The following is a 22734-nucleotide window of genomic DNA, read 5'->3' on the forward strand; positions in this document are numbered from 1 at the left end:
TTAAGTCTTAATTAATCGAGTTATCACACGACTCTCTAGTGTCGAGAGTCTCTTGGGATACGAGATTTGGTCTTACCATTTTATATTACTTGTGCGATTCGGTATACTTGTCAATCCATCAACAAGTTTTTGGTGTCGCTCCCTGGGACTCACAGTTTAAACTATTCTATTTGTGTGATTCTTGATTAACTTTGACTTTATTTTCATTTTTCTTATTTTTATTTTTATTTTTATTTTTTTTATCTTATTTTTAATTTGTGTTTTGTGCCGTTTTGCTTTGGTTTTTTGCTAACAGTATTTTCTAGGGTTTTGTGTTGGTGATGGTGATGGTTTTGACCCGCCCCTCCATGATCGACCATGGATTGAGCCATATGGTAAAGGGTAAGACTTTAATCCCTTTTTTAACCATTTTGATGTTTAAAGTTTGTCTTACTTCAAATGACTTTTATTTCTTTATATGCAGGTTTATTTCATCCAGGGTTGCTTCCCAAGCCATCACACGATCAATTAAGCAACAATATTTGAGTCCATGGCCTACTTGGGGAGTAATTCTTGTAGATGACAAAAAACAATTCTGGCAGCGTTTTATGGTGAACAACCAATTACACTAATTGCAATGGAAACCTGAACATGAAACTCAAATAGAAAGAAATTTCCACATGAAAGCATCTCATCGGTTGTCAGAGATGTTTAGGGATATTGGTGTGTCGATCACGGTTCATGAGCATGTCATTCGTATGGTAAACTTTCTATACTTTTCTATTTCTTTCATATATAACTTATGTATTTTCTATTTCATGTACAGTTCTAACTCTAAATTATGTTACAGGCACAAGATCTGGAACGGACGGTCCATGTTGACGAGGAGGTCTTTGCACAGACTCATGTTCGGAAGGGCACTAATCAATTCGTTGATGAAATATCTCGGAAGACTCATGTAAGCAAATAACAATGCTACTAATATTAATTTCTCATTATGTTATTGTAACATTCCCTAACATTGCTTTTAATGTTTGAACAGGAAGAATTTTTTACGCGACTTTCGCAGGTTAGATCCGAACATGGGTCCTCTTCTACACCAGATGATGCAAGTAATGAGGACGACGACATCCGTAGGACACAGTGTTGGGTCGATTTCGTTGGTGGGAAGAAAAAAGGACGAGTGTATACGGTGCATAACAACTTGCTGCAAACTATACAACATCAAGAGGAGGTACTCTGAAGTACCAACCCTCTTCTTCCACCACTACTGTTGACGAGGCCATCGAGCGCTTGACACAGCTACTATAACAACGTGACCAGGAAAATTGTGATTTGAGAGAAAATTACAGTGACTTGAGAAACGAGTTTACAAACTTCAAGTCCCTGGTCATGAGGGCGCTGCCTGATGCTTCAGGCATTCATTCCACCGTCCCTCCGACCCAACCACGACCCTCCCCGTCATCCTTCGTCCCTCAGCAGCCCATATCAGTCTAGTCCACATTAGTCTAGCCCACACCAGTCCAGACATCTATAGAGCAGCAGGATGATGAAGATCATTCTGATGATGAGTGTGTAGATTATTAGTTTTATTTTGTTATTGAACATAGTTTTTAGAACATTTGGATGTTAGAACATTATGTTTCATGTCTAGATGATATTGTTTTATGTTTCATGTTTCATTTATAAATAGAAGTTCTTAAATTTGAAGAATACAAATGATGTTATATTGTTGTTTTTGTCATTAATGATTGGATGATTTTGGGATGCATATTATGGAGGTCTATCTGTGGTTTGAAAATATTATGTCGGTCTGTCTGTGTTGTGAACATTTTATGTAGGTTTGTTTGGCTGGATAAGAAATACAAATATGACTTAATTTTGCCTAGATCATACAGAGAGTAATTACCGAAAGGCAATGACCGTCGGTAACTAGTAGCGACAAGAGATTTACGTAATTTGATCGTCGATAAACCGTTGATAATAGGCTATTACCGACGACTTTTGGCTATTTCCGAGAGATTATGACCTTTGATAATGCCCTTCTTTTTTTCTAGTATCATATAATTAAATTTTCAAAATTTGATCCTATATATTATGTTAATATACTATGACCAAATAAACAAATATGTCAAATATTGAATGAAAGTTATTAAACCAGATTCTTTAACATATTGGATACAAGAAATAAATTACTTCACAAAAATTAATAATTTTTAAAGGGTTTAAAAATTTAGAAGTATAATTGAATTTTACATTGTCTTTTCCTTTCTTTTTCAGGAAATATGTCTCTGTTTTGAACAAATGATATAAATCCAAATCTAAAAAGTTGAAATGGAATACTATGAACACGAAATCTGTGTATATATAAAATGATAATAAGAAATTAGAGGTGATTTGTATGCACACCAAATGTCTCTCGAATCTCATCCTAATCTCTGGTAAATAAAAGATCAGAGGAACGTTCTCCCACGTCCACTTCATCCTTCGTCTTCGTTGACTTTGCTGATCTCCCCGAACCGGTTCTGCCCCAAAACGGTGGGGTCCACATAAACCCCCACCGGTCCAACCGCCCATCCCCACCGAACCGCTCGTATCGCAGATAGCTTCTCCCCACACTCCTCGTTCTGTAACCCCTCCTTCCACTACTCTGCCGCTCCCACGTCACCCCACAACTCTTGGTCCGGGTCAGCGTCCCAGAACTCATGAGCTGGTTCCTCACATCCTCTGGCAACCGCAGTGTGAACCGCTCGCAGTCCTCTCCCGGTCGAACCAGAGAATGACCCGTTGAATGGGAACGCGGAAACAGTCTTGAAACTCCAAAACCGGTCGATCTAGACCTAACGGGACGGACCCGGTTCGGATCATCTAAACTAAGAGGCTCCGTAACTATTCTGTTTCGTTCACCTTCACCTTCACTTTCACGGACAGGATTGATGTAATTGGGATCATAATCGGGCTCTGCGTTTGGCCCGTTGGGCCGGGCCGAATCCGGAATGTGAATCTCAACGGGAGGAAGCGCGTCCTCGGGTTTCGGCGAGAGGTTGGCGCGGCAAACGGGACAAGTGGAGTGATTCACCAACCATGCATCGATGCAATCGGGATGGAACACGTGGCAGCATTTGGGGATCAAACGCAACGTTTCGTCGTCGCGAAACTCGTTGAGGCACACAGCGCATTCCAGCGTGGCCTTCCCGATCTTCAGGGCTTTAACCTCGGAGTACACGAACGTCGGGAATGTGTCCACGGTCGCCCGGTCGAGCCCATGATGCTGCCGCCGCTCCATCCCGCCGGCGATCGCCACGGCCAGGTCGAGCCTCCCCCTGATCCGGCGCTCGGCGCATTGGCGCGTGTAGATGGACACGAATCCCAAAGCGAAGAAGACGACGACGAGGATCACGAGAACCGCAGCCATGGTCTTGTCGAACCTCAGTCTCGTGAAAGGATCCAACTGCGACGGTGACGGAGGCGAGTTTTGAAACTGTGCCGTGACCGGCGGCACGAGAAGGAGGATAAGAAGGCAAAAACGTGCAGGATCATGATACAGATTCATGATCCGCGGTGCAGGTGGAGGTGCAGGGCATTCCATGTGGATGCCCATCGGTGATGATCATAAAGGTGAGTGAGTGCAGGTGGATTTTGCTGCAAAAGCAAGTGAGGAATGTTTATCGCATGAGAAAACCTAATTAATAGCCACAGTACGTGTTAGTGATTGCAGCCTGAGTTTTTTTATTCATTCTAAGATGTGGATTTGAGAATATAGTAATGGGTTTTTCTTTATGTTTGATAACAAATTACATAACATACGACTGTTGAACACTTTTTTAATGTTTGGAAGGTGACAATGTGTTAAGGATATGGCTTTTGATGGAGTCGTAGACTTTACTCTCCGAGAAGGCACGATACAAAGGTAGGGTAGACTTGAAATGATTGAGTTCTGGGTTTTGACTTCTCCAATCTTTTGTGGGCCCGCCAACGATGATTTTAGAAGGTTTCCGTTACGGTGTTTGCTTCGGTTTTCAGACGCAGTGTACCACTAAAAATCAAAATTGTTCGTTATATGTTGCCCTGCCACCGTTCGTGGAAACGGTGCTCGTTAGGTTTTAAACTGTTAATTGTTAATTTTTTGTTCATTGTAGTTTTCGCTGCAACGGATTGAATAATGAGTGTTTGTTGTGTACGAAAATATACAATTGCGTCTCAGGGAAGCTTCGTCGTTTTTCTTGTTTCTCCCGTAATCGAATTTTTCGTTGAGATTGGTATTGCATTTCATTTTTAGAGTTGTTTTATGCGCAGTATTCTACACTTTTATGAATATAGGCAAAATAATTTGATTTTCGTGAAAGCTATTTTAGATATAATTTTTAAAGTAATTATATAATTAACGTATTTATTTAGGACTATAGGCACGTAGTTCCTTTTGTCATTTTCTGGTTTTAAAACTATTTTTCATGCAGTTAATTATACTGTTTAATGAGAGAAAAATAGCATAAATGAGAAGTTGAATACGGATGCTTTGCAGTAGGTAAAAAAAAGCCAAAATATTTGTGTAAACAAAAAAAGTGGTAACCTTTTATCGTATTGTAGATGACAGTTTGTGTGATTGAACGGACATTCTAATTAATTTTTAGATGGAAATAAAAAATATAATTTTTTAACAGAATTTTAAAATTTTTAGGAATGATAAATGAATTTAGATTAATAAATTTAAAAGTATTGACTAAAAGGGAGGTGTTGCCCATTACCAGCTGTCATAAATCCTAGAATTATACTCTTCGCACGTAGAATAATGTAGTGGTATTCAAATCTTAGAGGCAGACTTTTGCAGCTTATATAATTCGATCTAGATTAGTTTAATATTTACTGTAAAGTTGGAACTTAATATTACGATCTTCTTTATAGTTGTTTTACGGCTACAGAGATCTGCAACGGTAATACAATTTTGAATACGTGTTTAATTTTCTTTTATAAAATTTGACCTTATTGGACAATATTTTCTTTTATTTGTTGTAGTGTAATGAATAAAAGTGAGAAAGGTTGAATGTGGAGTGATGGCATACCTTGACATAACCTAGCACATTCATGAAGTGTTGGAGACATCTATGGAAGATGGACCTAAATTCTTTCTCTTGGTCATCTTATGTCATCATGAAGATTTATTAGAATAAGAATAATTTTGGACCTTATATTTTGGGTCAAGTAATTTATATTTTATTTGGGCGTTGTATTTTGGGTCAAGTAGTCTAGATTTTATTTGGGTTTTGTATTAGGGGCCTAGTAGTGTAGGATTTCAATTGGGCCTTGTATTTTAGGCCAAGTATAATAAGATTTTGACCAACAAGTCAACAAAGGGCAAAGGCCCAAAGTTGACTATGCTTGGATGTCCAAAGAGGGTGTGTTGACCAAGGGGTCAACATTTTGGCTAAGCTTAGAGGACAAGGGAGCAAGATTTCGTCCTAGAGATGAGGAGGCTTCCCATTGGAGAGTTTTCCTCCTAGTTATTGGCCATGTGTCACTCTAGGAATGGAGAGTTTTTCCATATGTAGTGGTCACATGTCACTCTCTCATTTGAGAGGATTTGTGCCACTTGTCTCTCTCTTATTGGAGAGGATTTCTCCTTGCTCTCCAAGCCAACTAAAGTTGCTCTTTTAGGTTAAAGTTTCAGCCCATTTTTTAGACACCTTAGCCTATAAATAGAGGTGCTCTCCATCATGTAATTACCTTTGATTTAGAGTAAAGTTATGCTGTCATTTTTGTGCCATACTACTCTTTTAAGGTCACCCTAGGCTAGAGCAACCCAAGTGACCTCCTCTAGCCACCTTCCTCCAAGAGTTGGTCCAACCTCTCTTAGAGAACCCTTAAACACATCTTTCATCACCATATAACTCATCAAAACCATGAGCTATCAACACCTTTCACCACCACCAAATTCCGCAATCTTCATCCATGAACTTATGACTTGATTTGCTTCTAGATTTGGCTTGTCCTAGCTAGAGCATTGCCACCATTTAGTATCAAGAGCCTTGGTTCTTCAAAGAGCTAAGTTTCTAAGTTTCTTATTTCCTTGTTGTTTAATGCTTTCCTTACTCTTGTTATTGTGTTTTTTTTTTCATTTATCATTTTTTTTCTGCCAGTAAACTTCGACGATTTTCAAACTTAAAGTGCATCTAGTCCAGTTGTCCAAAAAATACGTAAAAATACTCAAATGAAATCCCTTTGAGTTTAGTTTCAAACAAAAAAAGAATCACTTCATTTGGAGTTCTGGAGAGAAATTTATGAGTAAAACACTCAGCAAAGGTCAAAGTTGTCAGAATGTTGTCATTAGTGTTTTTTAAGTTATGTTTTGTTAGTTTTAGCTACTGTTTTGTGTCTTTTCTTTTTTGAGTCATTCCTTACTGTTTTGTGGGGTCTTTTATTGATTTATATTTGGTACATTTCATTGATTGCGTCATTTTAAGTTTTTAATCCATCCATGTGTAGTTCTTTTCTTGTCAATTTTCTCTAGTAACTTTGAAAAATAATTAAAAAATATTTATATAACTTAGTTTGCAAAACTACACCATTTACAACCATTTGAAGGTCTTATCTTTGATGTTTTGGGTTCATACTTGCCATTAGATCAATTGCAAGCTCTTAAAAAAAAAAAAATTCTCTATTGATGTTTCTAGTTTTCAACTTCATTTTGATTCTAGTAGGATTCTCTTCTATTTTGTATTTCAATATTATTAGTTAGCACTTTTTTTATTATATTGTAGATGGTGATAAAGAAGATGTTTCAAGAGAGAAACTATTATAGATTTATTTATTCAAGACTCTAATATTATAAATGGTCAAGTGATACAAAAATTATCAATATTAAAAACTTATTTATTCGTCTTTTGTACATGTTTTTGGATTACGCTTTGTATGATATTTTTTTAATTTTCAATTATCTTTGGAGTTTAACATCATTTTAGAGTGACGTTTATTTAGATTTCAATTAAAAAAATTGCAATATTTTTATTTTAAAAAAATATATAATTAAATGAGCTAGTGATCCAACCCGGTTAACCTACCAACTCGTGGTGGGTCGAGCCGGGTTCAAATTTTTTCAGCTCGCTAATAAATGAGTCGGGTTGGGTTAGCTCACTAAGTGACCAACCTGTGGTGGACTGGTCCAGGTCGAGTCGGGTTCCCATTTTGACAGATCTATTTATTATAAGTTTATACATATATGTTTGAATGGGATATCAGGTAATTTTAACTCTGATTACTAATCTTTATTATAAGATAGATTATTACGCAAAGTTACTGACTTGAGCGGTCGGAGTGCCTTTGACAGGTACCTTCCCACACGACTAGTACAAGAAAGAGAGAGAATAAACCACGAAACTTTAATGATGGAGGACTCTCAAACATCTTATGAGTGTTTTGAGTAAAAGATCTCGACCCATACCCGAAACAGACAACATGGATATTTGAACAATTAGTGAATTGACGAGACAATTATAGCTAAAATTACAAAGAAAATGAAGTGGCAAAAAACAAGAATCAGTGTAGAGAAGAGACAACAGAATCATCTTATCCATATCCTCTCTTTCTTCTATCAGAATGCTATTTATACCACCTTTTTGTCATTCAAACCCTAGTAACCTATGTATTCTTTCTTTCATACTCTCTTATAGTGCTCATTAACCACATGTTTTTATTCTACGCTTTACTCCTGTCCCTCCATGATGGCAATGCTCTAGCTAGGACAAGCCAAATCTAGAAGCAAATCAAGCCATAAGTTCATGGATGAAGATTGCAGAATTTGGTGGTGGTGAAAGGTGTTGATACCTCATGGTTTTGGTGGGTTGTATAATGATGGAAGATGTGTTTAACGGTTCTCTAAGAAAGGTTGGGCCAACTCTTTGAGGAAGGTGGCTAGAGGAGGCCACTTGGGTTGCTCTAGCCTAGGGTGACGTTAAAAGAGTAGTATGACACAAAAATGGCAGCATAACTTTACTCTAAATAAAAGGTGATTACATGATGGAGAGCACCTCTATTTATAGGCTCAAGTGTCTCAAAAATGGGCTGAAATTTTAACCTAAAAGAGTCACCTAGGTTGGCTTGGAGAGCAAGGAGAAATCTTCTCCAATAAGAGAGAGACAACTGGCAAAAATCCTCTCAAATGAGAGAGTGACATGTGGCCACTACCTATGGAAAAACTCTCCATTCCTAGAGTGACACATGGGCACTAACTAGGAGGAAAACTCTCCAATAGGAAGCCTCCACATCTCTAGGACAAAATCTTGCTCCCTTGTCCTCCAAACTTAGCCAAAATGTTGACCCCTTGGTCAACACACCCTTTTTGGACATCCAAGCATACTCAACTTTGGGCCTTGGCCCTTTGTTGACTTGTTTGGTCAAAATCCTATTCTACTTGACCTAAAATACAAGGCCCAATTGAATCCTACACTACTAGGCCCATAATACAAAGCCCAAATAAAATCTAGACTACTTGGCCCAAAATACAAAGTCCAAATAAAATCTAGATTACTTGGCCCAAAATATAAATCTTCATGATGACTTAAGATGGCCCAAGAGAAAGAGTCTAGACCCATCTTCCATAGATGCCTCCAACACTTCATGAATGTGTTAGGTCATGACAAGATGTATGTCATCATCCCCTCCCTCTTGAAAAGGATTTGTCCTCAAATTTTCTTGTTCTTTTATGACAAAAACCTTTTTCTTATTGTTGGTTAATTTGTGTATCTTTCCACTAGGATCAAATATGCAAGTTTCATCAAACTCAAAACCAATAATTTTATGAGCCACAAACAACATGTATCTAGACGAAAGATTTAAATAAAACCTTATGCTAATTTTAAAAGGATGTACTTGAAAACTTGGAAGGTCTACTCCACAAAATGGTTTGTGTTTACTTTGAGTTAATTTTATCCTAAAAGGTAACATCAACTCAAAGTTTGATTTGACAACACTAATAATAAACTTATTGTTTCGTTTGACCCATTAATTACCAATATTATTTCTATTAATTTTCAATAAATGACTATTATTCTCTTCTATCCATTAATAGTTATTATTGCTTAAAATAATTATCAATTAATGATCGTTTTAGACCGATCGGTCATTTCCTTATTGGATGGTCGATCGGCCGGTCCTTGGCTGATCGGGTAGCCATACAGTACATTGTCAATAATACATAATGTAAGTTTTCAAATTTTTATTATTATCAGTATAAAGAATTATATATAGCATTCTTGTACATAATACTGATCAACATTAGCCATTGATGATATCAATCTAGAAGTTGTGTCTGAGTACCACATGATGATACACAACTTTGCTTCATTCTTGGCTTGGCTTTACTTCAGTTCTTTAGTTTAAGTTTTGTCCACGTCGTTTCTACTTGATCGATTAAGTATTAATAATTCTAAAGTGATTTGATTCTCAATATCTTTTTCTTTCTTTTTACTTATTAAATTTTCTATTATGTTCGGTTTGATGTAGTCTTTGTTCAGTCTACAACCATTTGGGTGGTACCAATAAATGGTTAAATATGTTTTTAGTCCCTCAAGTATCAAGCGTTTTTGGGTTTCTTCCTTCTTCCAAACTTTGCTTCACTTGATCATTTTCCTTAAGGAAACTATAATTTTTAGTCCTCCAAAAGCAACAACGTTAAATTTTGTCTGAGTTGGCTAACGGTGTGCCACGTTATACACTTAGAAACTCTCAACTCCACAACCATCACCACGTCCACTTCTTTTTATCTTTCAAAACCAACGATGCCAATGTCTCCGATGGGAAGATCGGTCATTTCCTCCCTCCCTCCCTCTACCGCCAAATCTCATCTCTCCTCCTCCCACTGAAAAAAGTGTTGTGACGCCGCGATCTTGTTTCTCTCCACTCTCCTTTCTCCATGCTCTTGAGGGAGGTAATGGTGACTTTAGAACCTAACGAGAAGTTCCAACCTGAATATCGAATATCGAAGGAGTCATAGCTTAGGTTCTGAACTCCGTGTTCTTCCCTATCTTAAAGTTCCATTTTGTTGAACAATAAAAACAGTAGTGTGGTTTACCCTTAACAAACTTTGAAACAAAGAAACACAGTAGCTAACTTGGAAAATGAATTTTAAACACACAAAAAGAATAAAGAAAAATGAAAAGTGAACTTTACTCTTGTGCTTATATTTCTGCCATTTATATAGAAATTAAAAATAAAGGATACTGACGAGTTGTGTTTTTGCGCTTTCATCATAATCGCACGCACTATATTAAGGGGATGATTGAATATAAATTGTCAATGCTAGATCTAATATCAAAATGAAGAGAACTTATTGTGGACTAGGACATGGAATCAGGTATCATCTATTCTTCATGCCTCCATTTAAGTTAAAATTACATGGCATTCTTTCTTTTCTACATTAAAGTTTATATAGTATGGTTGTATAGCATACCTTCATCCACAAAATTGTCATAACCTTTTAATGAACAAATGAACTTTCTCTATTTATTGTTTCACTTTTCCCTTGTCAGTTAGTGCAGAAAGGGCTTTAGACGTATGTTATTTTGGGCTTTTAACGTCTTATCTCGGTCCGACGTCTATATGGGTGACGTTAATGAGACGTTGGACCCAATAGGTCAGACGTCTATATAGACGTCTGGCACTATAGATCAGACGTCTAAAACGTTGCCGTATTTGATTGCATCTTTTTCCGCTTGATGCCTCTCGGGTTACTCTTGGCTCATGGTGATTCGAGTTTACAACTTTATATTTTAGTTGAAGAGAATTTATTGTACGTTTATTTTGTATTGGATGGTTTTAAAAACATAGTAGAGAGAATTGGAGGAGTGCAAAACGCAAGAAATCGCTGCCCAAGAACGCCGCCCATGGACACGAGCAAAACTACACCAAAACCCAACGAAAACGCATTTTAAATGGGTTCAAATGAAAGATAATGCATCAAAGAGTGATGTAATTGGAGTAAAATTAATTTAAAACGGTGCAAAAGTGAGAAAACGAACCTGAAAAGTGTAACCTGTAGAGAGAAAACGCGAGGAAGATGATGAACATTAAGTGTGCGTAATTGTTGCCTCACGTTCATGGTGTTTTAATGCAGCCATATAGAAGTTGGTTCCCCCCACATCAGACGTATATATGGTTGTAGAAGTCGGATTGGCGGGATCAGACGTCTAAATGGAGTTAAAAAGTGACTTTTTAGATTTCAAGAATAAGTATATAGAAGTCGGTTCCCCCCACATCACACTTTTATATATATGGTTGTAGAAGTCGGATTGACGGGATCGGACGTCTAAATGAAGTTAAAAAGTGATTTTTTAGATTTCAAAAATGAGTATATAGAAGTTGGTTTCCCCCACATCGGACGTCTATATGGCTGTAGAAGTCGGATTGGTGGGATTGGACATCTAAATGGAGTTAAAAATTGACTTTTTAGATTTCAAAAATGAGTATATAGAAGTCGGTTCCCCCCACATCGGACGTCTATATGGCTGTAGAAGTCAGATTGGCGGGATCGAACATCTAAATGGAGTTAAAATGTGATTTTGTAGATTTCAAAAATGAGTATATAGAAGTCGGTTCCCCCTACATCGGACGTCTATATGGCTGTAGAAGTCGGATTGGCATGATAGGACGTCTAAATGGAGTTAAAAAGTGACTTTTAAGATTTCAAAATGAGTATATAGAAGTATGTTCCCCCACATCGGACGTCTATATGACTTTAGACGTTTGTTCCCTCCAGAGCATACGTCTATATGGTTGTTTTATGTATGGAAAATGCCACCGGTCATTTTTTACGTTGGATATTCGAGGGTCGGACGTCTAAAGGGTGACGTTAAAGGCCTTTTCTGCACTAGTCTTTTCCAATATACTTGCCTTTTGAAATTAATTTTGGCTTAGCTAAATTGGTAGTTTGGACATTAATTGTCATGTCCTTTAACATGAATGAGCTCTTCATCTGTAAACTTTACACTTTCACGAGTCATTCACATTGACTTGTACTTAATTTTAATGTCACTGATTTGACAAAATGCTCAATATTGCAGTTTCTCATATTGATGATTATATGCACCAATTGTGCCCTTTTAGCGTGGTTATATGATGAGAAGGGGAAATAGAAAATAGAGCCTGGACTTCTAGCAATTATTTTTGTCCATCCATAATTATTTATTCCTTTCAAAGCTCCTTTAAGAAAAATAGTATGTTATAGTACTATATTCTTTGCAGGAACCTACTTAGGTAAAGAGAAACCCATGCGAAATGAAACACACAAGCACATGATATGTGTTCTAAGAAGCTTTTAAGGACTATTTCTATAGAGGACAAGAATTCTGGAGATAAGAAATTGAATTGATTCCTTTCCAGCTTATTATCATTACTTTAATGCAACTTACACACGAGATACAAAAAATCCTTATGTTGTATTGTATTTTTGTTATCTTAGTTTTTTTCCCATGGCTAAATTGTATATTAAGAAGGGATTTTGCTTTAATTGGCCTAGTTTGTCCCGTTTTAAATTGTAAATATTAAGACTATAAATTACTTCAAGTTTTATCAAAATGTGAGTAAAAGAAATAGTGTTTAAGGCATTCAAATTAAGAATAAAGTAGCATTTGTACTTTGATAGAGGAAAAATTTTGGCACTTGGCAGTTCAATGCAAAGTAAAATATTACTTCTTAATTCCATATTATATTTACCATATATTTAAAGTAATACAAAAGGTACATAACGCAAATGAAGTTGGTTGTTTACGAAGCCTTCCGCATCAACCCTCCAGTGTCGTTGCAGTTTGGGAGGGCAAAGAGGGACCTTTTGATCGAGAGCCACGATCACACATTTCAGGTGAAGGAGGGGGACCTGTTATTCAGGTACCAACCACCACGAAGTATCCTAGGATCTTCGAGAGGGACGAGGAATTTGTGGGAGAAAAGTTCGTGGGGGAAGAAGGGAGAAGCTCTTGAAACATGTGTTGTGGTCCAATGGACCCCAACTAAATCTCCCACACTCAAGAACAAGCAATGTGTAGGGAAGGATTTTGTGACCTTGGTCTCAAGGCTTCTACTTGTCGAGTTTTTTCTGTGGTATGACTCCTTCGATATTCAGGTTGGAACTTCTCCATTAGGTTCTCTAAAGTCACCATTACCTCCTTAAGAGCATCGAGAAATGAGAGCATAGAGGGAGGGAGGGAGGAGAGGACCGATCTTCCCATCGGAGACGCTGGAAAAAAGAAGTGGACGTGAGGGTGGTTGTGGAAAGAGTGAGAGTTTCCAAGTGTACAACGTGGCACACCGTTAGCCAACTCAGACAAAATTTAACACCGTTGCTTTTGGAGGACTAAAAATTATAGTTTCCTTAAGAAAAAAGGATCAAAGTGAAGCAAAGTTTGGAAGATGGACGAAACCCAAAAACGCTTGGGACTAAAAATATATTTAACACAACCTATAAAAAATGCTCTAATACTTAAGTCAAAATGTTTCGGGTGTGGGTTGAGATGCCTTACTCAAAGCATTCAAAGTTGTCCTGAACATCGGATGGGCTCTCTAATGATGTATCTAGATGTATGTATATGAAAGATTTAAAGAAGACCTGTACTAATTTCAAAAGAATTTACTTGAAAACTTTGAAGGTCTACTTCACAAAATTGTTTGTGTTTACTTTGAGTTAATTGTATCCTTGAACGTAACATCAACTCAAAGTTTGATTTTGAAAAATTTGAGGAGTTAAAAATAGTGGGAGGTGAAAAAGAAGTTGAAAATTTTTCAAAAGCAAAAGTTGGAGTTATGAAAGATGGTTGGAAGTATTGAGAAAAGTTCAAGGATTGGAAAATCGCCTTCATCATCTTAGTCTCAACCTTAATTGTGGGAGTGGTAGTGGGCTTTAGTAACTCTTCCTCTTCTTCTCTTATCTCTTTCTCTTCATCTTAGTCTCTCTTTGTTCTTTCTCTCTTTTCTCATGATCTTCATTCTCTCTTTGTTCTTTCTTCCTTCTTTTGTCTTTCTCTCTTGTTCTCTTAATCTTCCTTAAATTTTTTTGAACTTTTCCTTGTTTTTCATTAAGAATTCTAAGCTCTTCTCTAAGGTAGGAAGACATTGTTTTCTTTCAACTCTTTCTTTATTTTCTATCTCTCTCATCTGTTCATCTCTTCTTTGAATTTCTTTTTTTCTCTTATCACTCAAGAGCTTGCTCACTTTTTCTTCAAACTAATCTTCTCTTTCGAAGAACCCTTCTACACTTTTTAGAAAAGTTTTTCCTCTTTTAATGAGTTGTCTCATCTCGCATATTTGATCTTGGTTTATTACAAGGGAAGAAGGAACAAATTTTCTTTTCATGCATGATCTCAAGTCACACCAATCTTTAATTGGATATTTTCTACCTTTCTCAACCTTAGTTTGTCTTTGATTCCACCATTCACTTGCATGTCCTACAAGCCTAGAGATGCATAAACTAAGTATATGATATTTCCTATGCCTAACTAGGAATGGATGAAGCTCTTCTATTCTTTTATCCCATTCTAGGTATGATAATGCACTAGTATTCTCATCAAAGAATTGAAGTTCACTCTTAACTTTATGGCTTAATAGCATTGATAGTCCCATTTTTTGTTAGATTTGTTCGAAATGGTCCTATTATTTTTAAAATGTTCAATGTAGTCCTAAAAATTGTAATTTGTGTTCAATTTAGTCCTTTTTGCAAACGTCGTTTAAATCGTTAACGGCCAAATGTCCAACTATGCAATCAGTGAATGACATGCGATTTAACTGCTAATGTGGACAACACCTCACCACCATTAAACCTGACTCGCCGCCATGAAACCCAAATGTGCCACCACTCTCCCTTTATTACGAGCGTTGCCGCGACACTATCTCACCACCATCAACACGTACCTGCATGAGAGGAACCCAGAAACGCGACCCAGCAGCAACAACAACAAGCCACTTCTTCTTCACAGCACAAGCAGCGCCTACTTTGCCACCACTGCCTCAGGTCGTTGCCGCCATCAACACCGCAAGACCTTAGTGCTGCCACCACCATGCGAACCCTAAAATTGTAGAGTCGCAATCTCCTTCTTTAAACCTTTTAATAATAGTCATGAAAAAATATATTTATAATTTGCAAGGGATGGAAAGCATATTTTTTCTTCTTTATATAATATAGTGAAATGAGTAAAAAAAAGTGTATTTTTTGTTAACCAAGAACAGTTTAATTTGTTTATACTGGTTTTGGTAAAAAAAAGAATCGAAAATCTCATACCAAAAAGAAGAAAAAGGAAAGGGCTGCGAAGGTTTAGGGCTGAGTTTAGTACTTTCACTTTCTTTCTCCACCATCTCGCCAGCCACAACACCACCAAGCTTCTTCACATACCTGCAAATTCATCCCTAATTTACGCTCCAAGGAAGAAGAGAGAAAGGTGCATGAGATCCCTTTCCTCAATCTAAAAACCTAATTTTGGGTGGGGAAGGGGCTGACACGTGGCAACACCTCATTGGCCACATCCACCTCACTACGCCTTAAATCCACGTCAAAATTTAAATGGCATGTCATTCACTGATTGCATAGCTGAACATTTGGCCTTTAACGATTTAAATGGCGTTTGCAAAAAGGACTAAATTGAACACAAATTACAATCTTTTGGACTATATTGAACATTTTAAAAATAGTAGGACCATTTCAAACAAACCTGACAAAAATTGGCACTATCGGTGCTATTAAGCCTAACTTTATAATGTAACTCATCCTCACCATGACTTAAATGCAAACTACTATAGAAATTTATTTGTTTCAAAAGAATTTTGAAAAATGATTTTCACAAATAGTCGTAGACATTTTTAAGATTTTTGAAATTGACTTATGCAAAAAAAATAAACTTAGTATTTCAAATAAAATTCCTTAAGAGACTTAAGGAGATAAGAAAACCTTAAGTTCACTTCCAATAAAGAGAGGTAAATCACTATGGATTACTTAGAAACCAAGTTTTTCCTAGCCAAAGCTTACCTCAAGTTCTCTTGTACCAAACTTATCAAAGGGATTTAAACTTGAAATACAAGTTGACACACACTAGACTATCACAATTAAAGAAAGCAATTAAATCTACACTATGTGGCCTAATGATGAATTAGAAGGAACTTTGGTTCCCTCTTACCCACCAACTACAAATAACGCTTAAATAATAGGTGTCCTTGTTAGGATAATCCCCTAACAAGCCAAATATTACAAACCAAAGAGAAAGCAAAGACAATTTTACAATGCAAAGAAAATACAATGAAATCTCTCTTCTTCACCAAATGTATACTCTTTTGTTTTCTTGTTTTCAACCAAGACTTCAAGCTCTCCACAGGGCCTTCTTCACCTAGGATGCTACCTCCAAGATGTTGGATCACCTCTAGGACGAAAAACCTACACCAAAAGAGATCAACACCACCAAAAACTGAAAAAGAGCGAAGAAGAAAAATAAGAAAAGGTCAAAATGACCAAGGCTATCTCAAATGGAATTTTAGGTGACAAAACCAAGGAGACAAAACAAGAAAATAAATGGTTAGGAATAAAGGTTCAGCACTCAAAAGAAATTCCTAAGGAAAACCTCTAGAAAAGATCACAAAAACTCAAAAATTACTAGAGTAGAAAGGGTGGTTTTTGTCATTTAGCCAATTTTTGAGCATATGTTGCACTAGACCAACTTTGTAGCATCAAAAATGGAATTGACCGGCTTCTAGAAAAGAGGTTTGGGATGTGAATTTAAGGTGCAAAAAATCCATCCAATTATCATACAAATGCACACAAAAAAGTGGAGGTGGTAGTGTCAAATGTACCTTGCTTTTTGCTTTTTAGTTTTGCTTTTTGTACTTTTTTTGTACTTTTTCTTTTTGCTATTTTGTCCCTCTTATTTTTCTTGTAACTTTTCGGAACATAAAGCACACAAACAAACACCCCAAATCAGATTTTAAAGATGCCTTTAAAGGTGTATAAGGTTACATACACAAAATGGTAGAGAAATCCTACTAGAATTAAATTTTTTGCAAGAAACTAAAAAATGACATGTATGAAACCTAACTCTATGAATTTGTTGATGAACTAAAAACAAACAGGAACTCAAATATGCAAAGAAAAAGCACTCAAAGGTTCTCAAAAGGTGCAGTTTCGACTCAACCATGTATTTTTGGTGATTTTTTCAAGGTTTAACTTAGAAATAAAGACAAGTAAAGGACTACACATGACTTCTAAACAACATGGATGGATCCAAAAGTTAAAATGACACCAAATAACATATATAACCCATAAAAACAGTGAGGAATGATTCAAAAATAGAAAAGGCACATAGAACATAAAAAACACAAGAACACCTAGTGAAAAAGGTGAATGGTTCCAAGAATAGAGCAAAGTAGAACTATAAAAACAACAAAAGTGCTAACAAGATTATGACAAGTAAGAACAACACATAAACATATAAAAAACAATAAAAATAGATAAGGAAACCAAGGAAACTTATTTCTTGAAGAACCAAAGCTCTTGATACCAAATGATAGCAATCTCCTTAGCTAGGTTGGGCAAAAGCTAGGATATGTGCATGGTGGAGTGTTTCCTTGGATGAATGGTGCGGAAATATGGTGTAAATGGTCCAAGGATGATGAGCTAAGGTGTGGATGGGGTAAAAGCTTATGGCCTCTAGGAGATATGGTTGTGGTGATGTAGTGTTTGGTGACTCCAAGAGAGGTTAAGCCAACTCAAGGAAGAAGGTGACTAAAGGGGCCACATTTTTTGCTCTAGTCTTGATCTAAGATGAGTAGTATGGCCAAAATGGGTGGCATAACATTACTCAAAATCAAAGATGAAATACAAGGGTGGAGACACCTCTATTTATAGGCCAAGAGTGTCTCCTTCTAACCCTAAAAGCATGATATCACACATTTGCTTTCATTGGCCAAAAATAAGGCCTTCTAAGGAGTGGACAAATGTCCACAAATCCTTTCCAATGATGGGAGGACATGTGGCTACTCACAAAACATAATCATCTTCATTCCTAGAGTGTCATTTAGACACTACTAAAAGCAAATCCTCTCCAATGGTGGAGGGACATGTGGCCACTACCAAAAAGAAATCCTCTCCACTCCTAAGGTGTCATGTGGCCACTTCTAAAAAGCAAATCCTCTCCAATGGATGGATGACACATGGCACACACTTTCCACTTGGTTTGGATGTCTAACTTAAGGAAATTCCTATGCTACTTAGGCCTTAATACAAGCCTTAAACACCTACACTACATGGTCGAATACAATGGCCTAGATATCCTACACTACTCTTCAATCCATGCTCCATGATGGCTCCAAAGGTGGCCCATAAGGTAGAGTTGATGTCATCTTCATGGATGGTTTTCACTCTCTTGAAAGTGTTTGACCATGGCTAGGGAATTTACCATTATTCCCTCCCTCTTGAAAAGGATATGCTCTCAAATCTTTAACATGGAACAAGGGAAACTTCCTTATCTTCTTTAGAGTTTTGTACGCTTATCCACGATGGTCAAATACCCATTTTATAACACAAGTTAGAAGATATGTTATAATAATGCGTAAATGAAGAATATAGCTTCCAACAATGATACACCTTAAATCAAATGAATGATCAAGGTCTTGGAGAGTAGGAGCATCTTTGAAGCTTTTATTTGTCTTGTGTTGGATGTATATGTTTGAAAGACTATCCATTCCAACACGAGTTAATTTTTAGGGATATGCCATCAATATCCAACCAGGACGATATCATATCGGTATTGACCACGTCTTTAATATGAACAAAATGAGACTAAGTTAAGACAAAGGCTAAAAAATGTTAGGGGAGTATTAGACAAAGTGAATCAAGGTAATTAGTCACATAGACTTGACCCATCCAGGTAAAATCTCATAAACATGGTATAAATAGCACAATATACAAGGTAAATTAATTATGTTTCATTATTATTGCATTTAATACGTACTTGACTGACTTAAGCGTCATAGCATACTCATTTTAGGCTTTAGAAGAACACATACTTTAAACATCCCACCTTGATAGTGTAATGTGGTAATATAGAATATGCTTAAAAAATTGGATGATATTTTTGCAAGATATAATTCAACCTTGTAAGAACAAATGTGTTAACTCATAATCCATTGGTGGAGCTCTAATATTTATTTCTTTAGATTAACCAACATACAAATAACGATATAAATAATCTAAATGTCATGAAGTCGTTGGTCAAAGTAAAATTACACTTCATCCTAAACAAATTTTAATAAGCGTTATAGATGGAAAATAAATGTGATTAGGGAAAGAGATACAAGTTTCATGGCATACATTAATCATTCACGAAATCGGTAGTACTTTACCCCAATAACAGCTTATAATATAAAAAATTTCTAATTTAATTATGCATTAGAAACACTAAATTATAGTCAAGAACATATTCGGGATTTGCAAATGAAACATTTTGTACTTCATTTCACATCAAGATGTTGAGATAAACAAACGAAAATAGTAACCTAATGATCAAAATAATATATTTCACAAATAATTAAATATGTAGAAGATATATAGTTTGTTATAGTTTCATTGACTATAATTATTTTATTGCGTTTAAAGTACAATTATTTATGATATACGCGTGCCGTTTAAACCAAAATAATATATTCTTTATATGTTCATAATATTACTAAATTTATTATTGTCATTATTATTTGAAAAACAGTGACATGAAAAGTACAAAGTATATATTTACCCGATATATAACCTCTAGTATCTCTTTTATTCAGATTTTACTTACTAATGATTTTCTTATTATAAAATTTTACAGAAGGAAAAAATATTATTGATTTATTCATAGGTACTATTGAAAGCTTCTAATTAATAATATAGCCACAATTCATTTTATGTGTTGCCTTTGTTATTAGTAATTAGTTTTCTTAAGACAAATGTATATCTATCCTTAGAAGTTAAGACAAATGTATATCTATCCTTAGAAGTAGGGTAATATGAAATTTTTAATATGACAATCTTAAAACAAGCATGTTTGTTTAACACACTAACCTTTATTTTCAACTTAAAAGTTCTTAGAAGATAAAAACTGAAAAAACAAAGTGCATCATTCTCACTCTCATAAGTAAAATCACTTATTCATCTTTTATAAACGAGTATTGTACACTAATAAACTTGCTTACTGTAATCGCAAAGAAAGAATGATTCTATCTATTTATCCATAAGGACATTCGTTCCTATCCATAACAGTCGAGTTACTTTATATTTTCTCACACAGTATAAAGTACGATTTTGTTTTCTAAAAGATCAATTTTTGACTTTGATTCACCAGCATCCTCTACAGGAAGGAATTGCCTCACTTACTGCCTATTCTTATTTATATCGATATGCCTGGAAACAACAACTTTCTCTCATGCCCTCTAGCTTTAAGTCTGACAAAGATAGAATGTTTCACTTGCTCTACCTGAATGTTCTAAATGTCTCTTTAATATAAATCAAATTTCCACTTATGTTTGAAATATGTATTTTCTTCAATGTAGTAAATAACATGGTTTTCTTTTTAAGTTTTAAAAAATAGGTAATTAGTCAATATTAGCAAAAAGTAGAGAAACAATTACAATCTAATTCTTAGAATTATGCAAGGATGACCCATTTTTCTTCATCAAGTTTCGAAACCTGATGAAAAAAATAAAAATCTTTTATCGAATTTCGAAATTTGGTGAAGAAAAACATAAAAAAGATGGGATGTAGGGATTTTTGAATTACAAGAAGAGTTTTGAAATTTAAAAAAAAAAATAGAGATGTAAGATGAAATAATTGGAGGTGAGGATGAAACCGTCCATTTAATTGTATAGGCCCATGATACCTTAGTGGACTATAAGCTAGTAAATAATGTTGGGGTGTTGCTCCCTCCACCATCACACCTTTCTCCCTCCACCTCCCTTTTACTATTTTGTCCCTCAGTAAAATTTTATTTTTAGAGTTATTATTTTTTAATTTTATCCATTCACAACCTATTTCACTAATAACATATTCTAGTCTCGTACATGAGTAAAATACTTTTCTTTCATTGTAACATTATATTTCTTCCTCTCTTTCTTTCGTCGTTGTGAGATACTACAAGTTGCAAAGGTTGGTGGTGGTGGAAAGAATTATCAAGCAGTTTCCCTCTCGTGGTGCAGTATCGCTCTCGTGGTGCAATGCGTGAAGTGGTGCAGTGCGTGGAGTGCTTCCTCGTATTCGAATAAACCTTCAAATAAAACCCTAAAATAAAAAACGTAACCTTTAAACGGATGTCAACATCCTTCAACGGATGTCAACATCCTTCAATGGATGTCAACATCCGTTTAAGGAAAAACGGATGTCGACATCCGTTTTACCTTAAACGGATGTTGACATCCGTTGAAGATGTCACCTCCGTTTAAAGGTTACTTTTTTTTTATTTTAGAGTTTGTTTTATTAGGGGACATCCGTTGAAGAGGATGTCACCTCCGTTGATGTATACTTCCTCACACTAGTTGATGCTCTGGACGCTCTTCGATGTTCCTCCACACCACAGCGGCGACGCTCCTTCACACCACGGCGGCAATGGAAGTTTTCAAACCAAAAAAAAGAAACTGGGAACGAAAAGGAATGGAAGTGCGAAAGGTGGGGAGGTGAAACGAAAATGGGGAAAGGGAAAGAGAGTTCTGTGGGTGGGTGCTGGGAAAGTAAAATTAGGGTTTCAAATTATTTAAAATAGGGTAAAAGTAAAAATCTTTTTAACTTAAGGATATAATTATATTTAAAATAATGTGAGGAGGTGGAGGAAGTATAGGGTGGTGGTGGAGGGAGCAACACCCATAATGCTGTTTAGGCTAGCCCAAAATGCACTTCTAAAACTGGGTTCAAGTAGGCTGAATTAACTTGCCAGCAAACATTACAGACTGCAATAATAGCTTCGGAGAAAAATGTGTCAACTCCTAGGCCCAATTTTTTTCCTTAAATACAATTTTTAGTTTTCATAATTTTTTCAATGAACCTATAAAAATTTAGTTATGCCTTTGATAGAGACTATAATTACAGCCATCTTGAGATGAATAAAATTATCGCTTACGTTATGTAAAGCTTCATTGAATATTATTACTACAAGTCTTTTTATTAATATTTTTATAATAAATTTAAATTTATGATATTATTAATTAAAACTAACTAAATTCTCTCACTTTTTATTGATTTTTACGAACTGATTATTTGTTTCTTATACAAAGAAGTAGAGAGAGTATTTGCTTTCAATCTTGTAAACATAAAACTTTTGTTTTTATTCATGTCATTACATTCCTAAAACATATTCTGATTTTTGTTTCCAAGTTTTTGTGTGACAAACTAAAACAAGTCAAAATGAATAAAATATTATAATATTAAAATAAAAATACTCTTATAAAAATTAAAATAAAATTCTCAATATATTTATACAGTAAAGTGAAACATATTTTAAACATGTAATTATATGTGTGGTATCTCTTAAATTACGTTAGGTTACGGCAACTATTATTGTGAGAAGTTCCACGTGCAAGTTTTCTCACCAGACATAAATATACACGTTAACAGTTGACAAAAAAAAATAGGAAAAAAAATAGTGGATATACACGAATAAAATCTGGGCAGACTAGTAAATATATATGTTATTTCGAAAAAAAATTAAAAATAAATTTAATTTATATTTTATTGAATTTAATTAATTAAAATTAAAATTAATTTATATTTAATTA

The 22734-nt window shown here is 35.5% G+C and overlaps 2 protein-coding genes across 2 annotated transcripts; one reads left to right on the top strand and one right to left on the bottom strand.

Annotated features, from left to right (window-relative positions):
- Window positions 1-2314: 2314 nt before the first annotated feature.
- On the bottom strand, window positions 2315-4179 carry LOC124839398 (RING-H2 finger protein ATL11-like). Its single transcript, XM_047315212.2, has one exon. It carries the CDS (start codon window positions 3578-3580, stop codon window positions 2411-2413), a length of 1170 nt encoding a protein of 389 aa, XP_047171168.1. The 5' UTR covers window positions 3581-4179; the 3' UTR covers window positions 2315-2410.
- An 8539-nt stretch (window positions 4180-12718) lies between these two features.
- Window positions 12719-13135, top strand: LOC124839401 (allene oxide synthase 1, chloroplastic-like). The gene has a single exon (XM_088103116.1). The coding sequence runs from the start codon at window positions 12719-12721 to the stop codon at window positions 13133-13135; it is 417 nt and encodes a 138-aa protein (XP_087959242.1).
- The last annotated feature ends 9599 nt before the right edge of the window (window positions 13136-22734 follow it).

Source organism: Vigna umbellata, chromosome 1 (genome assembly GCF_029865625.1).
Source record: "Vigna umbellata cultivar VRB3 chromosome 1, Vumbellata_1.0, whole genome shotgun sequence".
Taxonomy (NCBI): domain Eukaryota; kingdom Viridiplantae; phylum Streptophyta; class Magnoliopsida; order Fabales; family Fabaceae; genus Vigna; species Vigna umbellata.